Genomic DNA, 23,644 nt, shown 5'->3' on the forward strand with positions numbered 1-23,644 from the left:
TTCCGGACCCGGCCAGCCAGGCAGGCAGACACGCGCGGAGGTTGCGGCCATGGCGCTCTACAACTTTAAGAAGATTATGGTGGTTCCTTCCGCCAAGGTGAAACTCTTCTTCCATCCCCCGCCATCGCAGTGGTAGCGGCGGGGGGCGCGCGCCCCCTTTGTCCTACCGGCCGCTGGGCGGCAGCTCGTGCTGAGCTGGAGCCATGTGTGCCGGGAGCGCTGCCCCGTCCCCAGCGCGTGGGACCTTCACTGCCCCGTGCAGCCTCTGGCCGTGTAGACGGGGGGCGGAGGGGCCGAGACGGGGGAGGAGTTGAGGGGACCGGCACAGGGCGGGGAGGGGCCAGGAGCCTAGCAGAGGAGTGGGAGCTGGGCGGGGGAGGAGGCAGGCGGGGTCCCAGCAGAGGAGTGGGAGCTGGGCGGGGGAGGAGGCAGGCGGGGGCCCAGCAGAGGAGTGGGAGTTGGTGGGGGGGAGGCAGGCGGGGGCCCAGCAGAGGAGTAGGAGCTGGGGCGGTGGGGTGACGGGGGCCCAGCAGAGGAGTGGGAGTTGGTGGGGGGGAGGCAGGCGGGGGCCCAGCAGAGGAGTGGGAGCTGGGGGGGTGGGGGGGGGGGCAGGGAGGGGGCCCGCGGAGGGGTGGGGGGGTGGGGCGGGGGGGGTGCCGCCGGCGCCGCTGCCCTGGGAAACTAACGCCAGGGGGGGGGGGCCCTTTTGGGGGGGGTACACCCCCCCCCCCCCCCCCCCCGATCCCTGAGTGCAGTTCTATTCCAGTTGTGATAGAAAACCACCTCAGCCCAACAGCCGGTCTAGTCCTTGGCTTGTCGTGGTGGCTTCAGGCTGGTTTCGCAGAAGCAGTGTTTGCACTGAACACCTGTGAAATGTACTGGGGAAAGGTGATATCAAATATCACTGTCTTGTGCTTTTCTAGGGAGCTAGCAAAGTCTTCGTCAAATTTAAACATAAGTACACATTTTCTGTAACAGTCTCTCCTACATAGCAGAAACTTGGAGCTTGTTAGTCTTTAAACCAAACTACAGTTTGACCGGCAGGAATTTTCTAAATTGTAATCCTGACTGTTACTGACTTACTGTCTGGCCTTAAACAAATCCTTGTCTGTACCTCAGTTTCCCTTTCTGTTCATATTTAGTTACCTGACAAAGATTAATTACTCTATTTAATATTTATATACTGTTTTTAGTATGTAAGTGCTCAGTATTAACTTACAGGGAGAGAAATTAAACAATGAAAATCTGCAACACAAAGGGTAAAGGACTGAACATAAGGTACTATCACAAGTAGTGGTTATAAGAAATTCATTGTCTTATGATAATCTGAGTTATCATCACTGCTATGTGTGTAATCCTGAATATGCAGGAGAACTCCCTTAATGGGACCTATTATTCATCTTTGAAATGTGAATAAAATGGTCCTAGTTAAAAAAAGACTTCAACAAATTTAAGATTAAAAGAGGTAAATTCTTGTGACTAAACATAGCAAGTCTCTCTCTCTAAAGGCTCTCTGGGGGATAGCAATATAAAGTGGTTACATCCAAGAGAGCTTATAAATTTTGGTTTTCTCAGGACAGTCACCTTTTGTTTTTCTTTCTGGCCATCTCTTTTCTAAATTCAGAACAGGCCTGCTTTCAATCATTATTTTGAGCTTCAGAAGTTCTGTGCCATTTTCAGAGGCATATGTAAATACCGATGACAATGCTGATGACTGCCTTCCTCCCTCAGACTTCTGCTGACTCTTCTTCTCCCAACCTTTCATTACCCCTCTTCAGAGACAGTTGCTTAAAATCTGTGAAAATTGTTTGAAATTGCCTTTGGAGTTTCATCAGGCTTCAAAGCCTGAGTGGGGTGGTCAGATTGTTGGAGAAAGGACAGTAATGTGCATATTATAAGGAATTGCCCCAACAGGAAAATATAGAGAAATGTTTATATTAACAATAACTTATTGTTTCATATAGTATCTATTGTGAGAGTATGCAGGTGCTGCACACACATAACTCAGTACACAACTCAGTGTGGGTCAATAAAATACCTGGACAAAAACCAAACAACTCCTTTCCCCCTATTTAACATTGTCAAAAGTCGAGGGGGGGAGGAAATGAAGCCTTTCATTATGATCTGTGCCTCACCAAACTGGGCCTCTGACAGGCCAGCAGAGAGGGAGGGAGCTGTAGAGATTTGGGCCTTCAACTGAACACCTTACTGCCCCCCCCGCCCCCAATCAGTTGAGATCTAGCACTGATAGTGGATACATTGCAGTTCCCTGAAAGAATGTAGGAAAAGGAGGCTGTCTCTTAAAATAGCTGAAATGAACACTGGATAAAAGAATGAAAGGTTCTGCTTACAAACTTGTGGGTGGTGCATGGGACTGGAGGTCTGAACTTAATTTAAATGGAAGGACTTGTTTAGATATCTTAAAATTGGAGTGACATGCTATCCATGTTTTTACTGATGCCTCTGAAGCTCCACAACAGCTTTTTTCTTTCAAAAAACTTGGTTATCCTACACCACGTGCAAAATTCTTTACTTCTACAACAATGATAGAAAGTGGATGCATTGTATTCCATCAGCCTAATTGCAGGTAAAAGTGTGATGTGATATATGAAGTATGTACTGATTCTTTCAATAACTACTTAGGTGTCATTTTAAAACATTTAACTGCTCTGTTTTCCTTTTCTAAATAACTTTCATATTAGAATACGGGTTCTTAGTAATAAGTAATACAGTCTTTGCTGATAATTGTACTTTTCTTTAACTTCAGGACTTCATAGATCTGACATTGTCGAAGACTCAGCGAAAGACTCCGACAGTCATTCATAAGCATTATCAAATCCACCGCATTCGACAGTTTTACATGAGAAAAGTTAAATACACCCAGCAAAATTACCATGACAGACTCACCCAAATCTTAACAGATTTCCCAAAATTAGATGTAAGTGACTTTGGCAATTGATAACTGAAAGAAAATGTACCTTAAATTCATCAGATCTAACGCTGTGACTGTAAATTGTGGTCTTGTGAGGTTTTGTTGGCTATGCAAAATCAGGCTGACTTACTCCTTGGATAGGAGACTTTGGAAGAAAAAATTTTATCTGCAGGAAGAGGTATTGATAACTCAGGTGGCTCTATTTCTTTTGAGTAAAGTTCTGAATCAGGGCTCGAACAGGGTTCTAGGGCAACTTTTTCCAGGAGCTCACGTCTTGTAGACGAGAGGTAAAATCAAAGTCTTAACCGCTAGTGGTGATTAAAGATCTCACAGCACTTTTTCCAGAAGTGGGAGTTTTAGCACTAACTTCTAGATACATTTAAATTTGATAGAAACTTCAGTTGAATGATGGGTAAAGAAATATAGGCTGTTAAAGGACTTTGACCTCCTATTTCTAGTGAAAGGTGTTAAAGAAACATAAGATATTATTTTCACAGTTATTGCCATCCAGATGTTTTGTAGGAAAGAATGAGCATCCAATATAGGTCTGATCAGTGTGTTTACAGTCTAGTGCACTGATCTTGCAGTTGGAGATGTGCAGTCTTCAGTGGGGCTTTGTGTATGCACATGAATCTGCCTGTACTTAATCCGATCCAGAATTGAGACCTTAGTTTGCATGGGGTTTTTTCTGACTTCTATTTCTAATGGCTGATCTCCATTACAAAGTTCTGAAGTACAGCTTCTTTATTTGCTTAACTACTTTGGCATCTATGTCACGTGGTTAAGTTTCTAAAAATAAAGCACGTAGATGGGTAAAATATTCTCTCTGATTCTTTTACACAGAGATGAAGGGATGTGTTGTAAACTCTCTTCAAAAAGAATTGATGTGAAGAAGGTGCACTCTTCATATGCTGATGAGTTTATTCAGGCATGAAAAATTGTCTGCCTAAAGAGAGATGAATCTTACGGAATTTAGGGTTCAGTGAAAGAGAGGAATTACTTTTCTGTGCTCCCACAATAGCAGAAGTATGTTAGAAAAAAAGCTGGCACTATACAGTATGCTTGCAGTTTCCCTCTATACAATATAATCTTGGATTTTTTTCCTTTTTAACAAAAAATATTCTTACAAAGGAACAGGCACAAGCAGAACTTTAGCTTCAGTCCAATGAAATATAAAGCAGGAAATCAAAGTTATGGAAAAAACATTCAAATGTATGGATAAGCAGATTTTCTTTAGAGAATTTTAGATATGGAGAATGGTCTTCAGTTTGTACTTGTCAGCTGTACCACTGGTTTCTTGTATTTATAAAAAAGTTGAAATTAGTAGTAAGAAGTCTACGTTCATGAAAGAAAACATTCAGAAAAGGTTTTGATTAATTTATTTTATGCTTTTTTAGGATATCCATCCTTTTTATGCAGATTTGATGAATGTTCTCTATGACAAAGATCATTACAAGTTGGCCTTAGGACAGATTAATATTGCCAAGAATCTGATTGACAAGTAAGATATCTTAACTTATTTTTCAGTGGCTTGTTTTTGTCATAACAACAGATTAACCTTTTCTTTCCTCCCGCAATAGTGTTTCTAAAGATTATGTGCGCCTGATGAAATACGGTGATTCCCTTTATCGATGCAAACAGTTGAAACGGGCAGCTCTGGGACGTATGTGTACAATTATCAAAAGGCAGAAGCAAAGTTTAGAATATTTGGAACAAGGTACGTATTGCAAATATGGTAAAATGAAGCATTTTGAAGAGAGAATTTAAAATACAGACTTATGCATGAAGACTTTTTACCAATTGTTTTTATAAATAGCATCTAACCTTACTTTAACTGAAAGAGGTTTGAGGAAAAACATTTTTTCTTTTTTCAATTTATTTACTTCGGGAAATTATCAACATTTTGTGGCTAGTTAGTTTCACTATTTCTCCTGAATAGTCAATCTAATACACTGCTTTTTCTGAGATTTTTTTGCATGGCAAGAGGAGAGGGAAAAATATTTTTAAAAAACAGGAAAATATAATTGGCAAAAATAATTGGTGCAGGAGCCTTCAAAAGATTAAGTACTTTGAAGTATTCTTAGCTTGTTTCTAAAACTGACTAGATTTCTTGTTATTTGCAGTGGTGTTGTAGCCCTGTTGGTCCCAGGATATTAGAGAGGTGAGGTGAGGTAATATCTTTTATTTGGCCATCTTTTGTTGGTGAGAGAGACAAGCTTTTGAGCTTACTTAGAGCTCTTCAGGTCTAGGAAAGGTACTCGGAGTGTCATAGCTAAATGCAAGGTGGAACAGATTGTTCAGCATAATGATCCCCTGAAATGTGTTAACTACATTTGCTAAACAGTCTGTTCTACCTTTTATTTAGCCGAGACACTCTGAATACATTTCCCAAACCTGAAAGAGAGCTCTGTGTAAGCTCAAAAGCTTGTCTGTCTGCAACAGATGATGGTCCAATAAAAGATATTATCTCACCCACCTTGTTGACCGTGTCTTAAATATTGCATTCACAGTTAATTACGTTTGTACAGTGCATTTTTCCTAGTATTTGATTTACTTTGACTAAATGATATAGGCTGTCATTATTTATCTGTATCAATTCCCTGTGTCTGATTTAATAGAGGCCAAATATTTTTTATACGTTCTTCTCTGTAACCCTCTTTGCCTCTTGTTCACGTTATATCTAATTGAGGGGGTGATGTGTTAATTAAAACATATTTACAAGAAACAGTCACACTTTATATTAAGGTTCCATTTGTAAATAGATTATCCAAGTTAATAAATGTTTTCATAAATGGTTAATTGTTAAAGGTCCAATAGGTTGTTTTTAACCATCTAGAACATCTTCTACTGATGTATGTATAACTATAACATATTCAACTCATTCTTGTAACATGCTTTTTTAATAATTTATTAGCACTTTATGAACCATTTACAAACGGAAACTTAAATGCAAAAATATGTCCAAATTAAATGTGGTTTCTGAATAATGTTGTTTCTGAATAAAATCAGAAGCTTTCCCATCTACGAAGAAAGATACCTTCCCTTCTATTTTAGTACATTTGAACTTTATTTTATCACCATGTAATTCAGTAAAGCTTTTTAAACTTTTCAGTGCGACAACATTTGTCCCGTTTGCCAACTATTGATCCCAATACACGAACTCTTCTGTTGTGTGGCTACCCAAATGTTGGAAAATCGAGCTTTATAAATAAGGTTTGTGAGTTTGTTGTAAAAAATATTACTTCAAAGTTTAAATAATTTGAAATATTGGGACTCTTCCCAAGGATCTTAGCAAGCAGGTCTCTGTACAAGGTTAGGGATTTAGTATGAATCTCAGGGCTGTAGAAGGAAATGGAAAAACAGATTTATTTTTAAATCAATTTATTGTATCATAAGCTTCCCCAGCGTGGTGAAATCTTTCTCCCAGATAGATCAAAAAGTGTATCAACCTTCTATAGCAAACCATTGAGAATAACCACTTTGATGGAAGTGCATTATAATTGATATGCTGCTGTCAGGAAAATAATTGTCTCGGTAAATGAAAAAATCTTTATTTGGGGATTTTTCTTGTTTTAAGGTGACAAGAGCAGATGTGGAAGTGCAGCCTTATGCCTTTACCACAAAATCCCTCTTTGTGGGACACATGGATTATAGGTATCTGCGTTGGCAGGTAAGAGCTATTGCTAACTTACTGCTCTGTTTCCACAGGACTGAATTGGTTAGGATCCTGTTGCTGTTGAGAATACCATTTTACTTGCTGATGGCTGTTTCTAAAGTACTGTACCTAGAGAACTGCTGTGTAAGAGCTCTCTTTACATAATGTGCTGAGTAAGGTCAGCTATCAGAAGCTGTTCTAAAAATGTAGATCCTGGGGTTTTTCAGTTGCTGGGAGGGACAGGGCACTTGAATAACTCCTGAGTAGTAATGGAAAGTGATTCATCTCCAGACTGGATCAGGTCAGGGCAGGTCTCCCTCCCTCTGATTCAGTCCAAGTGAAAATGCACACAAACTACAGGTAGTCTTTCCTTGTATTACTTTTTTTCTCTGACTATAATTTGAAGTACTCAGTCTCATCTTATTTTAACACGAATACTATTGTCTTCTTACTCATTTTTCATGTTCTTACTTCGAATGAATTTACAAACTCGTGGCTGAAAGGAAACAATATGTATAGTTGCTATTGTCAGCGTCTATTCTTTTAGGTTTTTATACCAGTATCTGAGCACCTTCCAGTAGTATATTAAGCCACATAACTACACATCTGTCATACGTTGTTCTCGCATTCTTTCCCCAGAGAGAGAAGCATGTGCAGTAGAATGTTTTGTTTTGGCGGTCTCTCTCTCTCTCTCAATATACTTGTTGCTATGTGTTTCTGTTAGAGAAGGCAGGTCAAAGAAATGTGCTTTGCACTTGAAGCAGAAAATGGTGAGGTTCCTAAGTCCTTGGGGGTGTTCATTCCACAGTCTCGGACTGCCCCCAGAGAAAGTGCACACTCATGCACATACAAGCTTTACTCTTATTGTTGAGAGTTCCATTGTGCCAGAAGAGCATAGTTTCCTCCTGGGGGAATCCTGCGCCACCACTCGCGCGTAGAATTCATGTCCCCTGCAGATTTCTTTGCTTCCCTGCAGAAAATGATGTGGAAGCATAGGTAAGCTGTAAGAGTGGTCACGTGCTCCACCCCAGCAGCGCTGACGTGTCATTTTGGGTGCCCGGAGCAGCGGGTGGAGAGGTAAATCACTGCGGGGCTGGGGATGCCCCGGCCGGTGGCTCCTACCCTGCGCCGGGCTCACTTGCTAGTCCCAGCTGGGCTGGGGATGGAGGAGGATGGGACTGTCTCTTCCCCCTGCTAGGAGCGGCTGGGGCTATGTCAGACCCACCCCTAGATCCTTTCCCTGCAGGGAGCTCCGTACCCCCCCCACACCATTTCCTGGCCCCATCGCTCCCCAGCCTTGGGGGATGGGTCACTATGCGGGGAGCTGCTCTCCCATCCGCTCAATCCCATGCATCTGGACCCCCTATATCCAGACCCTCACCCCGCCAAGCCCCACCCCCCTGCATCCGTACCCCCACCCCTGCACTCAGCCAGCCTGCCCACACTTGAAGCCCCATCCCACTAAGCCCCACTTCCCCAGCACCTGGAACCCCCCTGCTGAACCCCATCTCCCCACACCCAGACCCCTCTGCTGAGCCCCAGCCACCTTCACCTGGACCTCCTGCAGAGTCCTGAACTCCCCACCTAGCCGCCTGCACACAGATTGCCCCACACAGAACCCTCTCATCCCACACCTGGATCCCCCCACATGGAGCCCCTCCACACTTGAATCTTGCTGGGCTGAGCCTGCTTGCCCCACATCTGGATTGGGGGCCAGGGCTGAGTGTGCATGAGAGACTCTATTCCTCTCGCTTACTATCTTGGTGCAGCAGGTGTGGAGGGGCAGGGCCCCGGAGTGTTTTTGGGGCAGGCCCAGCCCTTGTGCTGTGTCAGGGTTGGATGCAGCCTCACCACCAAGTCCATGTCCGGGGGGGAAGGGAGAGCTGCAAGGGTGATCCTCCACCTCTGTGCAGCCAATGGCCTGTGCTCCCCACTACCATGCTTGGAGCATCCACATTTGTTTATTGACAAATAAAATATGCAGAATTTTAACATACTGTGTGCAGAATTTTTATTTTTTTGGCGCAGAATTCCCTCAGGAGTAATAGTTGTTGATCACGGTCTTTGTCCTGTAGCTTTAGATGATTGTTTAGATATCCTGGGGCCTGGTCATGCGGGGCTGTGAAAATAAGGACTGAGACCTTGCACTTGATTTGATATTCTGTGGGAAGCCAGTGTAGATTGCAGAGGACAGGTTTGATATGTTCCTGCTTTGCTTCTTTCTTAACCAATAAGCACAAACATACTGTGAAAGATTGATTGATCCATATCACTTTTCTCCCCCCATCTCTAAACCCCACAATCTTATTACTTCTGTGGCTAATATATGTTATGTTAAGGTGTGAGCTAATTATGTTAATCTAAATTTTAGGTGGTAGATACCCCTGGTATTTTGGATCATCCTTTGGAAGAGAGGAATACAATTGAGATGCAGGCTATAACAGCGCTTGCACATCTTCGTGCTGCTGTGCTTTTTGTAATGGATGTGTCTGAGCAGTGCGGGCATAGTCTGGAGGAGCAGCTAGAACTCTTCAGAAATATTAAACCACTATTCGCTAATAAGGTAGATCTGATTTACAACATTAGTCAAATCTAATTTTTCACAATGTGAAAAGTAAGCTGAATAATATTGTTTACTTTCTTTCTATTAGCCTCTTATAATTGTAGCGAACAAGTGTGATGTGAAGAGGATTTCTGAACTTCCTGAAGAAAATCAGGTTAGAAGGCCTTTTCTTCTTTTCGTAATTTACAAAAGCATTTTATGCCTCTATCGTGGAATAATATAAGTTATAATGTGCACAGGTGAACTTTGTTGTATAACTTGTTAATTGGACAGTTTAATAACCCGATGAAGAGTAAGTAGGTCTTTAAGTCTTGATTTTTTTTTTTTTTTTAAATCATGAATACTTCCTTGGGGGGGGTGTGGGTGTGTGTGTGTGTGTGTGTGTGTGGGTGTGTAAGAGAGATTAGCCTGATTTTTTCATAAGTGCAAAGCACCCAGAGCTCCTGTTGATTTCATAGATAGTAAGGCCAGAAAGGGTCATCTGATCCGAACTCTTGCATAACACTGGCCAATGAACCTCACCCAACAGTTTCTGGGTAGAGACAACTGAGTACTAGTGTGAGGCACACTGTCTTGAACTGTCTGAATGGAAGTTATGGATGAAGCAGTATCTGCACACACAGGACTGATTTTTCATATGCACACAGGTTACCCTGATTTTCACAAGTTCTGAGCACGTATCTAATGTATATTTTTTTTCTATTTGTTACTTAACTTATTATTTACATCTGATCTCCATAAAGTATTTATGTGTAAAAGTTAGTCTATGCAAAGTTTCTGTAGTTCCTCTTGAGGAAAACATCAATTAATACAATTGTTCAATAATGTCAGAAGAAATTTTTATTTTGAGATGAGATTAGACGTTTGACTTTGTTTAATGAGATGGAAACTCTGATCTTTAATAAATAATCAGAACGTACTTTATTTTTGTGTTCTGTTTGTTTTTCAGAAAATGTTTGAAAATTTAGAAGCAGAAGGATTTCCTGTCATAGAGACAAGTACTCTAACAGAAGAAGGTGTGATTAAAGTTAAAACAGAGGTGAGTTTCTTCTTTCACTTACACAAATTTTGTTCCAAATAGATATCTAACTTCTGTTTTACTGCTTGTGAATCTAGTCTTTATTAAAGTAGTGGACTGTTGCTCTGACTTGAGACAGATATAGCAAGTTTTTCTGTGTATCTGAGGAACTATGACACTCGAATGTTCAAGTTTTGGGTCTCCCCTGGGACAGATACTGCCAGATGAGCAAAATTGTTCTAACTTTCTATGATGTGTATAAATGGAGATTAGGATGAGACAAGCCAGCATGATTTTTACTTCTGACATATTTATTGTACAGTTTTGCTTACTGAAATGGCTTTATGAAAATTATTGCATTTTTTGAGGATCCCAGGGGGATGATAGCCACCCTCTCTTATCCCAGCATATAACAAAGCAGTAGAAGTAAAATAGATTGTAGGTCACAAAATCTAAAATGGCAGAAAAAACTATACATATTAAAATGAAAACCCTGGATCTAGATTTGGACTGAAGAGTTACTGTTTGAAAATTGTTAACTCCAATCCAGCAGTTCTCAAACTGTGGGTTGGGACCCCAAAGTGGGCTGTGACCCCATTTTAATGGGGTCACCAGGGCCAGCATTAGACTTGCCGTGACCCAGGGCTGAAGCTGAAGCCTGAGCTCCACCCCCACCCGGGGTGATGGGGCTCGGGCTCCTCCCCTCCGCTTCTGGGGTCATGTAGTAATTTTGTTGTCAGTAGGGGGTCGCGGTGCAATGAAGTTTGAGAACGCCTTTGAATCATTGGTTAGATTTATATAAATTCTATGCAGCATCTTTAATCATGGTGGAATTACTATGTACTGGGAACTTCTCCACTGTCTTTCAGATATTAATCTTAAATTGACTACTTGTTCAGATGCTGTTGTGTCATTTCTTAGACCAATGTCTCTCTTGCTACACAGAAATAACACATGAGGAATTCCCATCTACTTTGAACTCTTGTCCCATCAGTCTTTTTGTTAGCAGGGATAAAAAAAGATAGTTACTAATTTGGCCCTGCTTTTGGTCTGGGCAAGCAGAGAATTGTTCTCAGCTAAAAATAAAACACTCCCACTAGATATTACATAATAGCAAAAGCTCAATTTTGAAAAGGTCCTGTGTATCTCTAGAAATAAATCTGAAGACAGTTTGTTTTTTGGGAACCATTTTCCAGACATTACTCATGCCTTACATTGGAAACTATTTTCAAACTCCATATCCAAGATTGAACAAATATGACAACCAGATCCTTAACTATAATTCATCACACTTCCTTGGCATGATTTTCCAGATTTCAAAAAAAAAAAAAAAAACTTGACTGAGATTTTTTTCTTCTCTTAGCCTTCGTTGCTCTGATTTTTTTTTCTGTATTGCTTGTAGATTCTCATTGTAGGAGATTCCATTCCCATTTAGTTATGGCTTAAATACGAATATTGTTACATAACTGCTCTTGATATTTTTTTATTTTAAAACTCAATACAAGTATTTTTGAGCGGGGGGGAAACAGTGTCTTAAAATGGGATTTGAACTGGGTCTCCATAGGTGAAAAGCCAGTGCATTAAATCAGGCTGCCTTCTCTCTGTCCCTGACAATAATTAATGACACTTTGTACATTTTTAGGCCTGTGACAGACTGTTGTCCCATCGTGTTGATACCAAAATGAAAGGAAATAAGGTGAATGAAGTGCTGAACCGACTACATTTAGCTGTACCAAGCAAAAGAGATAATAAGGTAGGTTATTAAAATTTTGATATAGTTTTCAGTAGTCTTTGAAAATCCTTCTTTGCTGACTTACTGTGGGGATTCATTTTGTTGGAATCCGGTGAATTTCAGGATCTCAGTTAATGTATTGGCATAGTGAATTAGTGTGACATTACCCAGGGTACAATCTGGAGTGATGGATAGCTGTGTCCCCTCAATTCTCAAACCTGAGGTGTCTTTTACGCTGCTTTGCTGTAAGAGCAACCACTCCTGGTCTTCTCCCACACAGCCTCCAGCATGTAAATCACTCCCAGCTATACTGTGTGAGTGCTATAGCCAGCCACTGATGAATTACACTGCAGGGCAACACCAGCAAACTCCCAGTGCCAGACTTTCCCCCCAGAAATGTGCATAGTGTACTGACCAGCACCCTCCTGGACAATACAAATTAATTTAAAGTCCGTCATTTTGTTAATAGAAAATAATATGCACAAATCTTGTTATCCCAAATGAAGTTTTCCAAACACTTCAATCCAAATACGTACTGGTTCAAATAAAACAATAAGAAAAGTTTATTAACTACAGAAAGATAGATTTTAAGTGATTACAAGTAATGACGCATAAAAGTCAGTGTTGGTTGCAAAGAAATAAAAGGTAGAACATAACTCCTAACTTAAGCTAAATGAATTCAAGAGAAACCTTTGCTTTACCACATGCTTTCTAAGTCTTACTGTCTGGAATACTTTCAGGCAGGACCCCTCCCCCAGTTTAGTGTTAATTTCCTTGTCCTTTAGGTGGTGGTGATGCCTTGAGTAGAGAAGAAAGGAAGAGATAATTGGGGGCATTTGTTCCCCTTTTTTCTATCTTTTCATCCTCTTTGAGAATCATCTCCAGCTGGGATTCAAGAGACACAGTCTATGGGACGGGAACTTCCAGCAGTTGTTTGTTTGTTTGTTTGTTTGTTTTGCCAAGATGTAAATTTCTCGCTCACACTCTTTTTCCTGCCAAAGAATGGCCACTTCACCAGGGATAGTCCATTTAATTTTGTTGAAACCTGGCTGAGGCATCAGTTTGCCTTTTGATTTTGAGGAAGCAGTTTGTGCCTGCTTTTCTAAACTTGGAATATGTCTCAATATTATGCAGTAGAATCTTATAACTTTACATACAATATTGCCACACACATTTTACCAGGACAAAATGATCGTCACACTGAGTTTTCAAATGATATCTCTCAAGGCATATTTTGTAAAAATCCATTATAGTTTTTGTAAAAAGCATGAACATAGGGATACAGACTGTCACAATCAGTGAAGATTATTGAAAATTTTTCTTACAGAGAAACGTATAGTGACAGTGTTTTATATGCATTACAGAAAATTTGGGATTCCCACATTATATTAAAAAAGAAAAGAATCACATGCTTTTGTGATCATGTTTATTGCATTAATTTCAGGAAAGGCCACCTTTCATTCCTGAGGGAGCAATAACACGTAAGAAACGCATGGAAGTAGATGCACCTAAAAAGAGGAGGGTAAGTGGCTTACAGAACAGATTTTACACCCTTGAATTGAGGAATTAGTAGTGAAATTAAAAAAATCAAAACAAAAGTGATAATTGAAAAGTACAATATTTATGCTACGTATGTCTTTTCAGGAGAGAGATCTTGAAGTGGAAATGGGAGATGATTATGTTTTGGATCTTCAGAGTAAGTGTTATTCAAGTCTCAGTATAATTATTTTAAGGAGTGAAATTGGGCTGAAGTTGTCTTTCTGTGTTTGTAGCAGAAAGTTTCAAGCAGGAAAATCTTATCCTAACTATTTCCACCTTAAGTGTCCTTGCTGATATTTTAGTGAACACTACCAGACTTTTTCTCTAATTCCAAATTTGTAAAAATTGGCTTTCTGCTCTCACTTGTGTTGTGATGTAATTTGGAGTGTCTTCCAGTTTGTAGAATTACTGAAACAGAATGAATGGCTTGATGACTCAGCTCTTCTGTTTCTTTTGTCCTGCTTGGACATATCTGATACATATTCGAGCATGATCCTTGACTTAAGGGAAATAGTTGATTTGTGGAGAGAATAATTTGGTGTGTTCTTTTTCACTTGTATTACTGTTGCTCATTATTTGTGTTCACATGCATCATGACTCTTTGACAAGACTTCCAGTGTAAAGTTCTGTGTGGCACAGATTCTGTATGTTATCAAATTCTTACGTTTTAGAGAGAGATTTGTATTTTATATTATGATGCAAATCTTTTCTCCCATCACAGATTTTTCTATAAAATGTTTCAATGAGTTAAAGTATTGGTTAATTTTTGCTTAATTTCTTTTTTTAGAATACTGGGATCTAATGAATTCATCTGAAAAATATGATAAGATACCTGAGATCTGGGAAGGACATAATATAGCTGATTATATTGATCCAGATATCATGAGGGTGAGCTTTACGCTGTTTGTTTTACACTGTTGAGGGTATTCTCTCCTGTTTTCATTGAATTTAATTTTTCTGTCTTCAAGAGGTATGAATCTACAGATTGTATAAAGTTAGTAAAACTTTAGTTTATTTCTCTTCTGTTTTGCATGCATAACTGATACATTTTCTTAAATTCATAAATAACAGACTATAGTTTTGTAACTTTTCTTAGTGTATTCTTGGAAGGAACACAATATTTATCATAGGCCAAGATGATATGTTCATACTGAGTGACAGTTTTGTCTATAGTGACTCAGCAAATAGTTTGCCTTGCCTTGCCATCAGAATCAATGTTGTTCTCTTTTTCATTATAACATCTTAAAAAATAAGGTTTTTTAGAGAACTTGCATTCCTTCCACTGTCTGACTCTGCAGTGATAGAGGAAACAGAGTGATCATCATTTTTTTAGTGAATTATTACTATTATTATTACGCATTCACTGCCAGAATATACTGTTAAAGTGTTTGAGTGTTAATCCTAAAGTGTTTGACAGCATCCTTTTAATTTGACTAAGCAGTAGAGAACTCCTGCTGTTTTCATTTCTGTTTCATGATGATCTTGTTTAGCCAAGGAGAAATAACAGGGAACTGACTCTGGAGCTTAGATTGGTTAGAAGGATAATCATATAGTAACATGAGCTGCTCCCTTCTTCAAGAGCTGTGTGTGCTGCCTTGTAGTGCCCTCTGGCCCAGAGGGTGAGACTGACATTTGGAAATTGAATCAGGGTTTTTTACATGGAAACAGTCTGACCACAAGGTTGGGATAGTGTCCCTTTAAAGGTAAACACTATAAACAAGATGTTTCTAATCCTAAATATGGACTGTGACAGACAGGATATCCTGCAGTATCCTGGACAAGCCTTATGGAATTAAGATAAACTTTAATGAATTAAGTTAAACCTTGCTGAATTAGGTTTAATATCTTTCGAGTCCATTGTATTAAAAATGCAAGTGTGTGTGTGTGTGTGTGTGTGTGTGTGTGTGTGTGTGTACACACGTACGTACGTATGTACACACAACTCCTAGAGGAGGAGAATGCTAATATAATGCCTCCAGTTATCAGCCCTTTGAAGTCTACCCCCTTGGACAGGTTCACATATATTAGTTCAAACTGGATACTCCAGGGAACAACAGACAGAGGATGGATTTTTGGATAAATAGCCTAGTTTTAAATAGACTCATGGCCTTCTTTCTGATCCAGCAAATGGACAAGACCCCTGGTCCACAGAAGGCCCCAAGCCTTAGGGAAGGATTGGAAGGACTGCACCTTCTAAGGCTACATAAGACGGTGTGCTTGTTCTGAGCTGAAATGGTGATGAACTTGAAACTACAAGGAAACTCCTTGGGTGGGGTTTGGAAGGGCTGCTTCTGCTGGAGCCAATATTAGGTTGCGGTGATCTCTGATAAGCTTATTAGTATGCATGCAAGTTTTTATTTTTAATGTTTTCTCTGTAGTGCTTGTTACTTTAAGAATAAAATAGACTTGCATTAAAAGAGCTGTGTGGTAACTGTAACAAACTGTGGCAGTCCCACTTTTAGCCATCTCTGAAGAGAAAGCAAGCAGGTCTGTTTGGACAGCCTGTCTCTGCTGAGATAACACGATATTGTCGGACTGTGCAGCCTGGAAATATTCTGATCAGACGGGAGTCAGACACAGGCCTCCAGCAATGGCTGGGGAGCTGAAAGCTTGAGAGTGGGTTCCCTTCATGGGTCACTGCAGGGAAATACAGGTGCAGTTGCCTTGAACTGTGACACGAACAACTGGTTTTTCATTTGGTCTCTTTACATTTTAAGAAACTGGAAGAGTTGGAGAAAGAGGAAGAGCTGAAACAAACTGCTGGGGAATATGACAGTGAACCAGAAAGTGAAGATGAGGAAATGATGGAAATCAGACAACTGGCACAACAGATTCGAGAAAAAAAGAAACTAAAAATTCTGGAATCCAAGGAAAAAGATACTCAGGGTCCAAAAATGCCTCGGACAGCTAGAAGGGTAAGTGTAAAATACCTTCAGTAATATAGTCTTGTTCATGGATAATATGCAAATGGAAAATGATTCATTATTAGGGTGTGATTTCAGTTACAAGATTCTACCAATGAATGTAGCACTTTCTCCTGTACCCTACCCTACCCCGCCTTTTCTTGCCAAAAACAGGTTCAGAGAATGCCACTAGAGCTCTAGGAATAGCTACTGTGGTGGTAGGTAAAGAGATGTGAAAATATGAGGGAAAGGGTAGGAGCCTCCGTAAGACATGGATCTGGCAAACTGTATAATAGAGCTATATAATAGAACTATATAATAGAGCTGTAATTCCATGAAGGGGATCTGGTGATGTCATAAAAACACTGAAAACCTAAAACAGAATTATGGCAGCATAAACCAAAATTTGTCTGTTTTATAACAAGTGGAACTGATCTCCCCCATGGCTTCTTCCCTGTTGTTCTGCCCCCTCTCGCTTCTTTCCTGCTGCTCACTCCCTACCTTCTCTCCTCTATATTACCTCTGGGCCTGTTGTGTCCAAAACTCTACTTAGTGAGTTATGTAGGTCATGCCAAACAAATGCCAGTAGTACCGTCACATTATGATATATATGTTATAGGAATTTATTTAAAATTTTTGTAGTGGGTTTGGTTTTCCCTCTTCACCTGCAAACCCAGTGTTCTTTAGTTGTCATGAGTCTAACTGTATGTGGCTTAAAGAGAGCCATGAAAACCTCTTGCAATTATATAAAATAGCAATGTATACATAAAAATATCACTAACTTAAAGTCTATTATTTTAGACCATTCCTGGGCTGGAAGTGATTGCTAGTTCCCTTTAGGAAGTTCGTGAAACTCCCTTTCCAATTATATAAAGCAGCTGTGTCTAGCCCAACAGGGTAGCAAGAAGTCATATTGTAAAGCTGTGACATTTTTAGAAAACTCTTACTGTCCTACGTTAGAATGTTGCCAATAGTGGGTATGTAATTTTGGTAAAAGAGGGGAATTTTGCACACTTTGGGAAGAGAAGGAAATATTTATGTAACAAGTTGATTTAAAAAACAAACAAACAGCAAAACCTGGCAGCTATTTGAAGTTGCTGTAGAGTTTGGAATATTAAAATAATCCCATGAAGATGCATTAGTGGGCAGAGAGCCTGTAAAGTGATCAAAAGTGCATGATAAATCACATGGCTCTTCAATTTGTCGTATATGTCCACATCATGGTGTGTGTATGTATAATATATAGACATTTTGTTTGATCAAGAAAACATACGGAAACACCTTTTAAAAGAAACATACTCTTTATTATCTTTTTTTTTTTTTAGGTCCAACGGAAGATACTAGAAAAGGAGATGAGCACTCTTGGTCTTGACATGGCTGGTAAAGATGAAGTAAGACTTTTGCTAATTAAGTATTACAAATGTATGAAGAGTGAGGGTTTGAAAACCCATTGGAGTTGTGTGCTGAACTCCTTTTGTATGCCTTTGAAAATACCCCTAAAGTGTCAGTCACATCTGCAGTTGATAAACTGAGTGAACGGAACCATTAATTCATGTTGTTGCTTTATCTGGCTTGAGTGATCTATACAGTTATGCCATGCTAGTTAACTAGAAAAGATTTCTTTGCCATCTTTATTCAGAATGATATACTTGTATTGGCACTGCTGTCTTATACTAGAACACTCCATGTTGATTTGGGTGGGATTCCAGCTCTCCAGAATAAGCTTAATGTACAAGAGTCAACTCTGGGGATACAGAATTAAAGAGCAACAGTTTTTAGTATGTTTAATTTTTGAGGACATAATATTTATTAGGATAAATGCCCATTAAAAATGTGGCTTAAAGACAGTGACAGATTGAACACGCTCATCACACATCAGCACCATAAATTACTGGGTTTTAAGTGAGACAAGGTGGGTGAGGTAATATCTTTCATTGGATCAATGTGTGCTGGGGAAAGAAGACAAGCTTTCAAGCATACACAGAGCTCTTCTTCAGGCGTGACGTTAAGTTCCTGACTAGCACTTAGCAGGTAATGCAGTCATGGAGTAAATTATCCATCCCTGGATTTTGGGGTCCACTTTATTGTATCACAAGATCCCACCACCCCTTTTTATACTCCTAATATAGCACAACCATATACAGAGGACTCACGTGAGACCCAAAGCCTTCAGATAATGAGGGGTTGAGATGTTAGGAATAATAAGTGGTGCCATTATACATTTGAAGCAAATACTCATGGTCTGCAGAGCTTGGAATCCAGGTTTATTTAGCAGCCATATTTCCCAAAGGCCTGCGGTCTCAGCCAGACTCTATAGGGGAAGGAGCCGAAGACTTGTGTGGAGTGATGCTGGTCGTAGTGACTTTGAAGCCTTTTCGTGCTCTATCATATAAAGCTACTGGTAGCTACCTTAGTCTGGGTTTCCCCACTGTGTAAAGTTTATTTTTGTTTGTTTTTGCTGAGCTGCTGTAATCTTTAAAATATATCATTCAGAAAAGTGAACAGATAATAGTCATCTACCTCAAAAGTCTGGTGCAGAAAGCTAGACACCGTGGTATTTTAGGGGAATCAGTATGAGAATGTTGAATGAGTGATACTAAGTGCATGTTGGTGATCTTTTGTATAAGAATTGTCGGAAATACAGCAGAGAACTTTTATCAACAGTTGACTTAAGGACTTATCCAATGGTCTTTAGCTTAATGAGGAAGAGCCAAGAGTGCTGTATCACAGGAAGGCACAGGATGTCTTTTTACAATGATTTTTAAATTATTCTATTTGAAATATTCAATAGCATCTCTAATGCTCACTTTGTGAATTTCAGGCACATTACGTGGTCCAGGCAAGAAGATCCAGGAGTGTTACTAGGAAACGTAAACGTGAAGAATCGGAACCCCCTAAGTCTGCAGCACGCAGTCGCAGTTCCTCTCGCACACCACGTGACACTTCCGGTCTGCGAGATGCAAAGGTTTGTTTTAGTTCATTAACGTTATCTAAACTTGACAGTAACTGCTACAATACATGGTCACATTTACAGATATTTTTAATAGAATATAGATGAGGATTTACTATTTGTACAAAGTTTCAAATGATCTTCAGTGAAACTTTGCTCTGGTCTCTTTTCAGTATATATTTTGTGGAGGGATATGTATTCTCCATGATTTAAAGTCAGATATTGATCTGATTCCATATGCACACTGAAAAATGACAACATATAAAGATAAAATGTAGTAATACAAAATGGTTTAAAAATGTTTTTCACAAAACATACTTGGTAACGCTCAGATTTTAATAAATTTATTTTTAGACACCTGAGAAGGAGAGGCAATCTAAATTGAAATGGAATTCATTATTAACTTCACACATCTCAGAATCTGACACTTAAATCCTGTGTCTAAATGTTCAGATTCCCAAAGCTATCATTAGTTCACTCTTAATATATTTGGAAATAGGATGCTAGCCTGAGTTTTTCTTACAGAAGGAATTTCTAACTGAACTAACTTTGTTTGGAAAGGAGATTCGTTTCCCTTTTGTCACTTTTTCTTACATGTGGCCTTGAAAACCCTCTCTTTGTCTCTAACTGCGGAGATGATGTTTGTGCTTGGCCTTTGTTTTGATATCTCCTTCTTGACGTTCTGCAATTTGGGTTTGCTAGACTTTTAAATAGAATTTTGTTTCAAGTTTCTTGCTTAGGAGGAGAAAGAAAGAATCTCTCTTAAATGTTTATTTCTGTTTCAAATAGATGGTGAAGAAGGTTAAGACTATCATGAAGAATTCTCAAAAGAAAATGAATCGCTTGGGCAAGAAAGGAGAGGCAGATAGGCATGTGTTTGACCTTAAACCCAAACATTTACTGTCTGGGAAAAGGAAATCTGGTACAACACAGAGAAGATAAAACATTTTTCTGAATTAAAACTACTTTGCTGTCCTGTTTTTTTCCCCCCCTAATAAAAACTAGACCGTATAATCTGGAAACAAAAATAATTATTAAAGAAATGGAGAAATCTTTCCTTGGGTAACTATTTAGATCTAAATGTACAGAGGGAGAGTTTGACATTTTGGTTCCATAGTCCAAAGTGGGTTAGTAGAACCATGGGAAATTGATATGACTATCACCACTAGAACCAGAGTTTTGAATGGACGTCAGGTTGGCATCAGTCCAGATGAACCGTCTGAATAACTACAGAAGTTGAGGGTATTAAACCCAAATGGACTTGAGATGTTGTCATAAGAAAATAACCGTAACGAGAAACTTCACATTAGCTTGGCCAGTTAAAATGGTCTTAAGGATATTTTACATCACAGTGGTTCCAAAAATACATTATTAACAATAACAAAATAACAGTAATATTTAGCATTATGCCACATGCACAGTATTACAAATAGCTTGTTATATGAGATTACATACTTATTCAGCACATGCAAAGCTGGAGATTTTAATACTATCTTATATTAAAAAAAAATCCAATGCTATAGAGCACTTAGGTTTTTTTAATGATCATGATTGAAACATTTGCTTGTTTCTGTACTAATTTGCATATGACTTGTTATAAATGAAAAATAGGAAAGAATACATGTTCTTTAGTAAATCAATAGGATCTGTTATCTTTGTTCTCAGCTCAGCAGGAGCTTGTTTCATTTATTGTGTTAGGGCATTTAATTTAATTTACACTGTAAGGTAGAGGTGGGTATTTTTAAAATGAGGTACTTTTTGCAGTAATAGACGTAAAACAAACTATTAAAGACTTCATGCTGGGGAGCTTATGCTTAGACTTTCCAAACTATAGAGGAGCACAGTGCTAATTCTCTACAATCCTAAAATAAAATAGCAAGTATATTTTCTCCTGGCTCTGGGAAAACTGTTGATGGTCAGAAGGGCTGAGTGATACTGGCTATCTCTGTCTGACAACCACGCCCCTCTTCCCCACCACGTCCCTAAACACACACACGCTAGCCTCATTATGTATAGTATTAAAGTAAGAAAAAAGCAGATGTTAAAACCTCCAGCACTAATATAAGGAAATATTTTGGCATAAGAATTTGATTAAAAAGTATATAATAATTTAAAACTTGCAAGAGTATAATGTTTAGAAAGGGGAGACTAGAACTTTGCCTTTTACACTCTGGCCAAAATCAGGGCAAGTTTAGCTATAGTACTTTTGTTTCGACATGTTGAAAGTTTGCTCTTTGGCTTTCAGTATTTGTTCCAGGCAAGGTGTACTCTCCCAATTGCTGAATCTGCCACTTTTTATGCCAAAGATATAATCTTGTCTTTAAGTAGTTGACAGTGCCTTTCATCCCTTCATTTGAATTGGGATGTGAATACTCTGTTGTGTGAGTGGGATGTATTTTTTTTAATCTATTTGTTTAATGAATCAGATAGGCAGCATGCACTTTCCATTATTGAACTGTTTTTATAGTCAGTTTATTGTAACATCCCTCTGTTATGGAGTAGAATGGTCTTCCCCATCTTTGGTTTCAGTCTGATAATCAGACTTTGTGTAAAATCTTCAAAAGCAGCTAATGGGACCGTTTTAGTGAAATATTCCTTTAGTTTAATGGGGTATTCATTGAAATGTCTCTAGAGGTACACAAATGCAATTTCAGCAGATGTCCTCTACCCGGATATTTCAGTTCCTGTTTTAATGTGCAAGAACATGATTAGCTTTCACTGACAATACAGTAGTGAAGCACTAGTTGTGATTGTACTGTTGAATTTCTTCTCCGTTTTTTAATGTTAGTGAGTCAAGTTGTGCATTATACATAAACGTATTCCTTTCATTTATGAAAAGCAACAGATTTTTTTTTTTGGCAGCTGTGTTAATACAGCACTTAAGTGCTTTCCCTAGAAGTGCAGGTTATTGTAAATTGAGTTTAGTTTTGTTTATTAAAAGTGTTTAAGCTGTTTTTGTAACAAAAGCCCTGACCTGTGTTAAAATTAATGGTCTTCTTGGGAATCTGTCTTCTTGCCAATGCTCTGGCAAAACTTCAGAATGGGTAATGCAACTGGCAATTGCATAAACTGTCACTTTTATCCTAGAGTGGTTGCCAAGAGTTTTACCCAATGTGACCATCAGGGTCGGACAGAGAAAAGACAGTGATAACTTGTGAAATCTTATGCTCCTACAACTGCATTGACTTCATTGAAGAAGAATGGATTTTACAGAAGGTAGAATTTAGTATTCAGTTTTCAATGCCTTTAGAGCTCTTACACTTAAATGTCTCAATTCAGATCACACCGAGCAAAAAAGCTTATCGTCTTCTAGTTTTGGTTTGAAAAAACTAGTACCTGAATAAACAATATTTTGGTTCAAACGCTTTTAATATACACATCTTTATAGCAACATGGCTCTATTTTAGTGTACAGTATCAGCCAAAACAGCTGTCCTTAGAACCTCTCAATAATTCAAATCATAAGTGTTTTGATATTCCACCATGATCCACTTGTATGAAGTGTGAGACTTGCGTAACCACAGTAGGCTCAGTTTTGGGGGGTGGCAGTTCCATTTTGGTGTCCACAATGTAAACTGAAGGGGGGAAGAGGAGGAAACTAAAGAACCAGGAAAACAGTTGGCTAAAATTAGAAGTGAAGAACAGTGTCAATGGTGACTTGACCCAAAACACAATCACTCTCAAAGGTTCATGTAAAGGACAATGTTTATTTTTGTCATCAGAAGAATTTTAGAAATGAAGCTACTTAATCTTCTACAACGCTTCCAGGGTGCTCCATTAACGATAAGGGAAAAGATGTCATGTGGTCACAAGGTGTTACCTTTAACTAAACCTTTCAAGAAAAGGGTAATAGCGCTTTCCTTGTGCTCTGATTCTAATGGAGAACCCTCAACCTATTTTTACTTTCTTCCACTGTACAAGACTCCCATCACATCACCAATAGTAATTTTAAGTGCATCGAAGTTCAAAGAACTTAGTGAATTACTAAGGTTCTTATATTTGCATTCTAACAATGGTTACGTTTCACTTCTTTCTGTGCTCCTAAATGTCCTTTTAAGGACTGCAGTTAACAGCCTTGTCATTCACTTTTTTAAGGCAAGAACAAACATTTCCATTTCAGTTGTAGTTGCCTTGTATGAAAACATTTAAGTTGAAATTCCATTTTTTGCTTTATAATACCAATAAAATGTTAAGTTATTAAACTTAGTGGAAGTCTTCACTGATATTAGTATTCTACTTCAAACTTATACAAAAGAGCACAGGAACCAGTCACTCCAGGTGATTTTCATATAACTTAGCTATGAGTTTATGTAACTTACATTTTCAAAGGAACACATACTTTAAATTTTCATC

General features: G+C 39.0%; 1 protein-coding gene across 1 annotated transcript; it reads left to right on the forward strand.

Moving 5' to 3' along the window:
• The first annotated feature begins 9 nt into the window (after positions 1-9).
• Positions 10-23,644, forward strand: GTPBP4 (GTP binding protein 4). The gene is made up of 17 exons (XM_026652003.2): positions 10-97; positions 2,768-2,938; positions 4,330-4,433; positions 4,513-4,649; positions 6,045-6,145; positions 6,510-6,602; positions 8,959-9,150; positions 9,239-9,304; positions 10,100-10,189; positions 11,811-11,921; positions 13,345-13,422; positions 13,545-13,596; positions 14,227-14,327; positions 16,157-16,354; positions 17,668-17,733; positions 19,164-19,307; positions 20,082-23,644. The coding sequence occupies exons 1-17, from the start codon at positions 50-52 to the stop codon at positions 20,232-20,234; spliced, it is 1,905 nt and encodes a 634-aa protein (XP_026507788.1). The 5' UTR covers positions 10-49; the 3' UTR covers positions 20,235-23,644.

The sequence above is a fragment of the Terrapene carolina genome, unplaced genomic scaffold (assembly GCF_002925995.2).
Source record: "Terrapene carolina triunguis isolate 2854851 unplaced genomic scaffold, T_m_triunguis-2.0 Scaffold111, whole genome shotgun sequence".
Taxonomy (NCBI): Eukaryota; Metazoa; Chordata; order Testudines; family Emydidae; genus Terrapene; species Terrapene triunguis.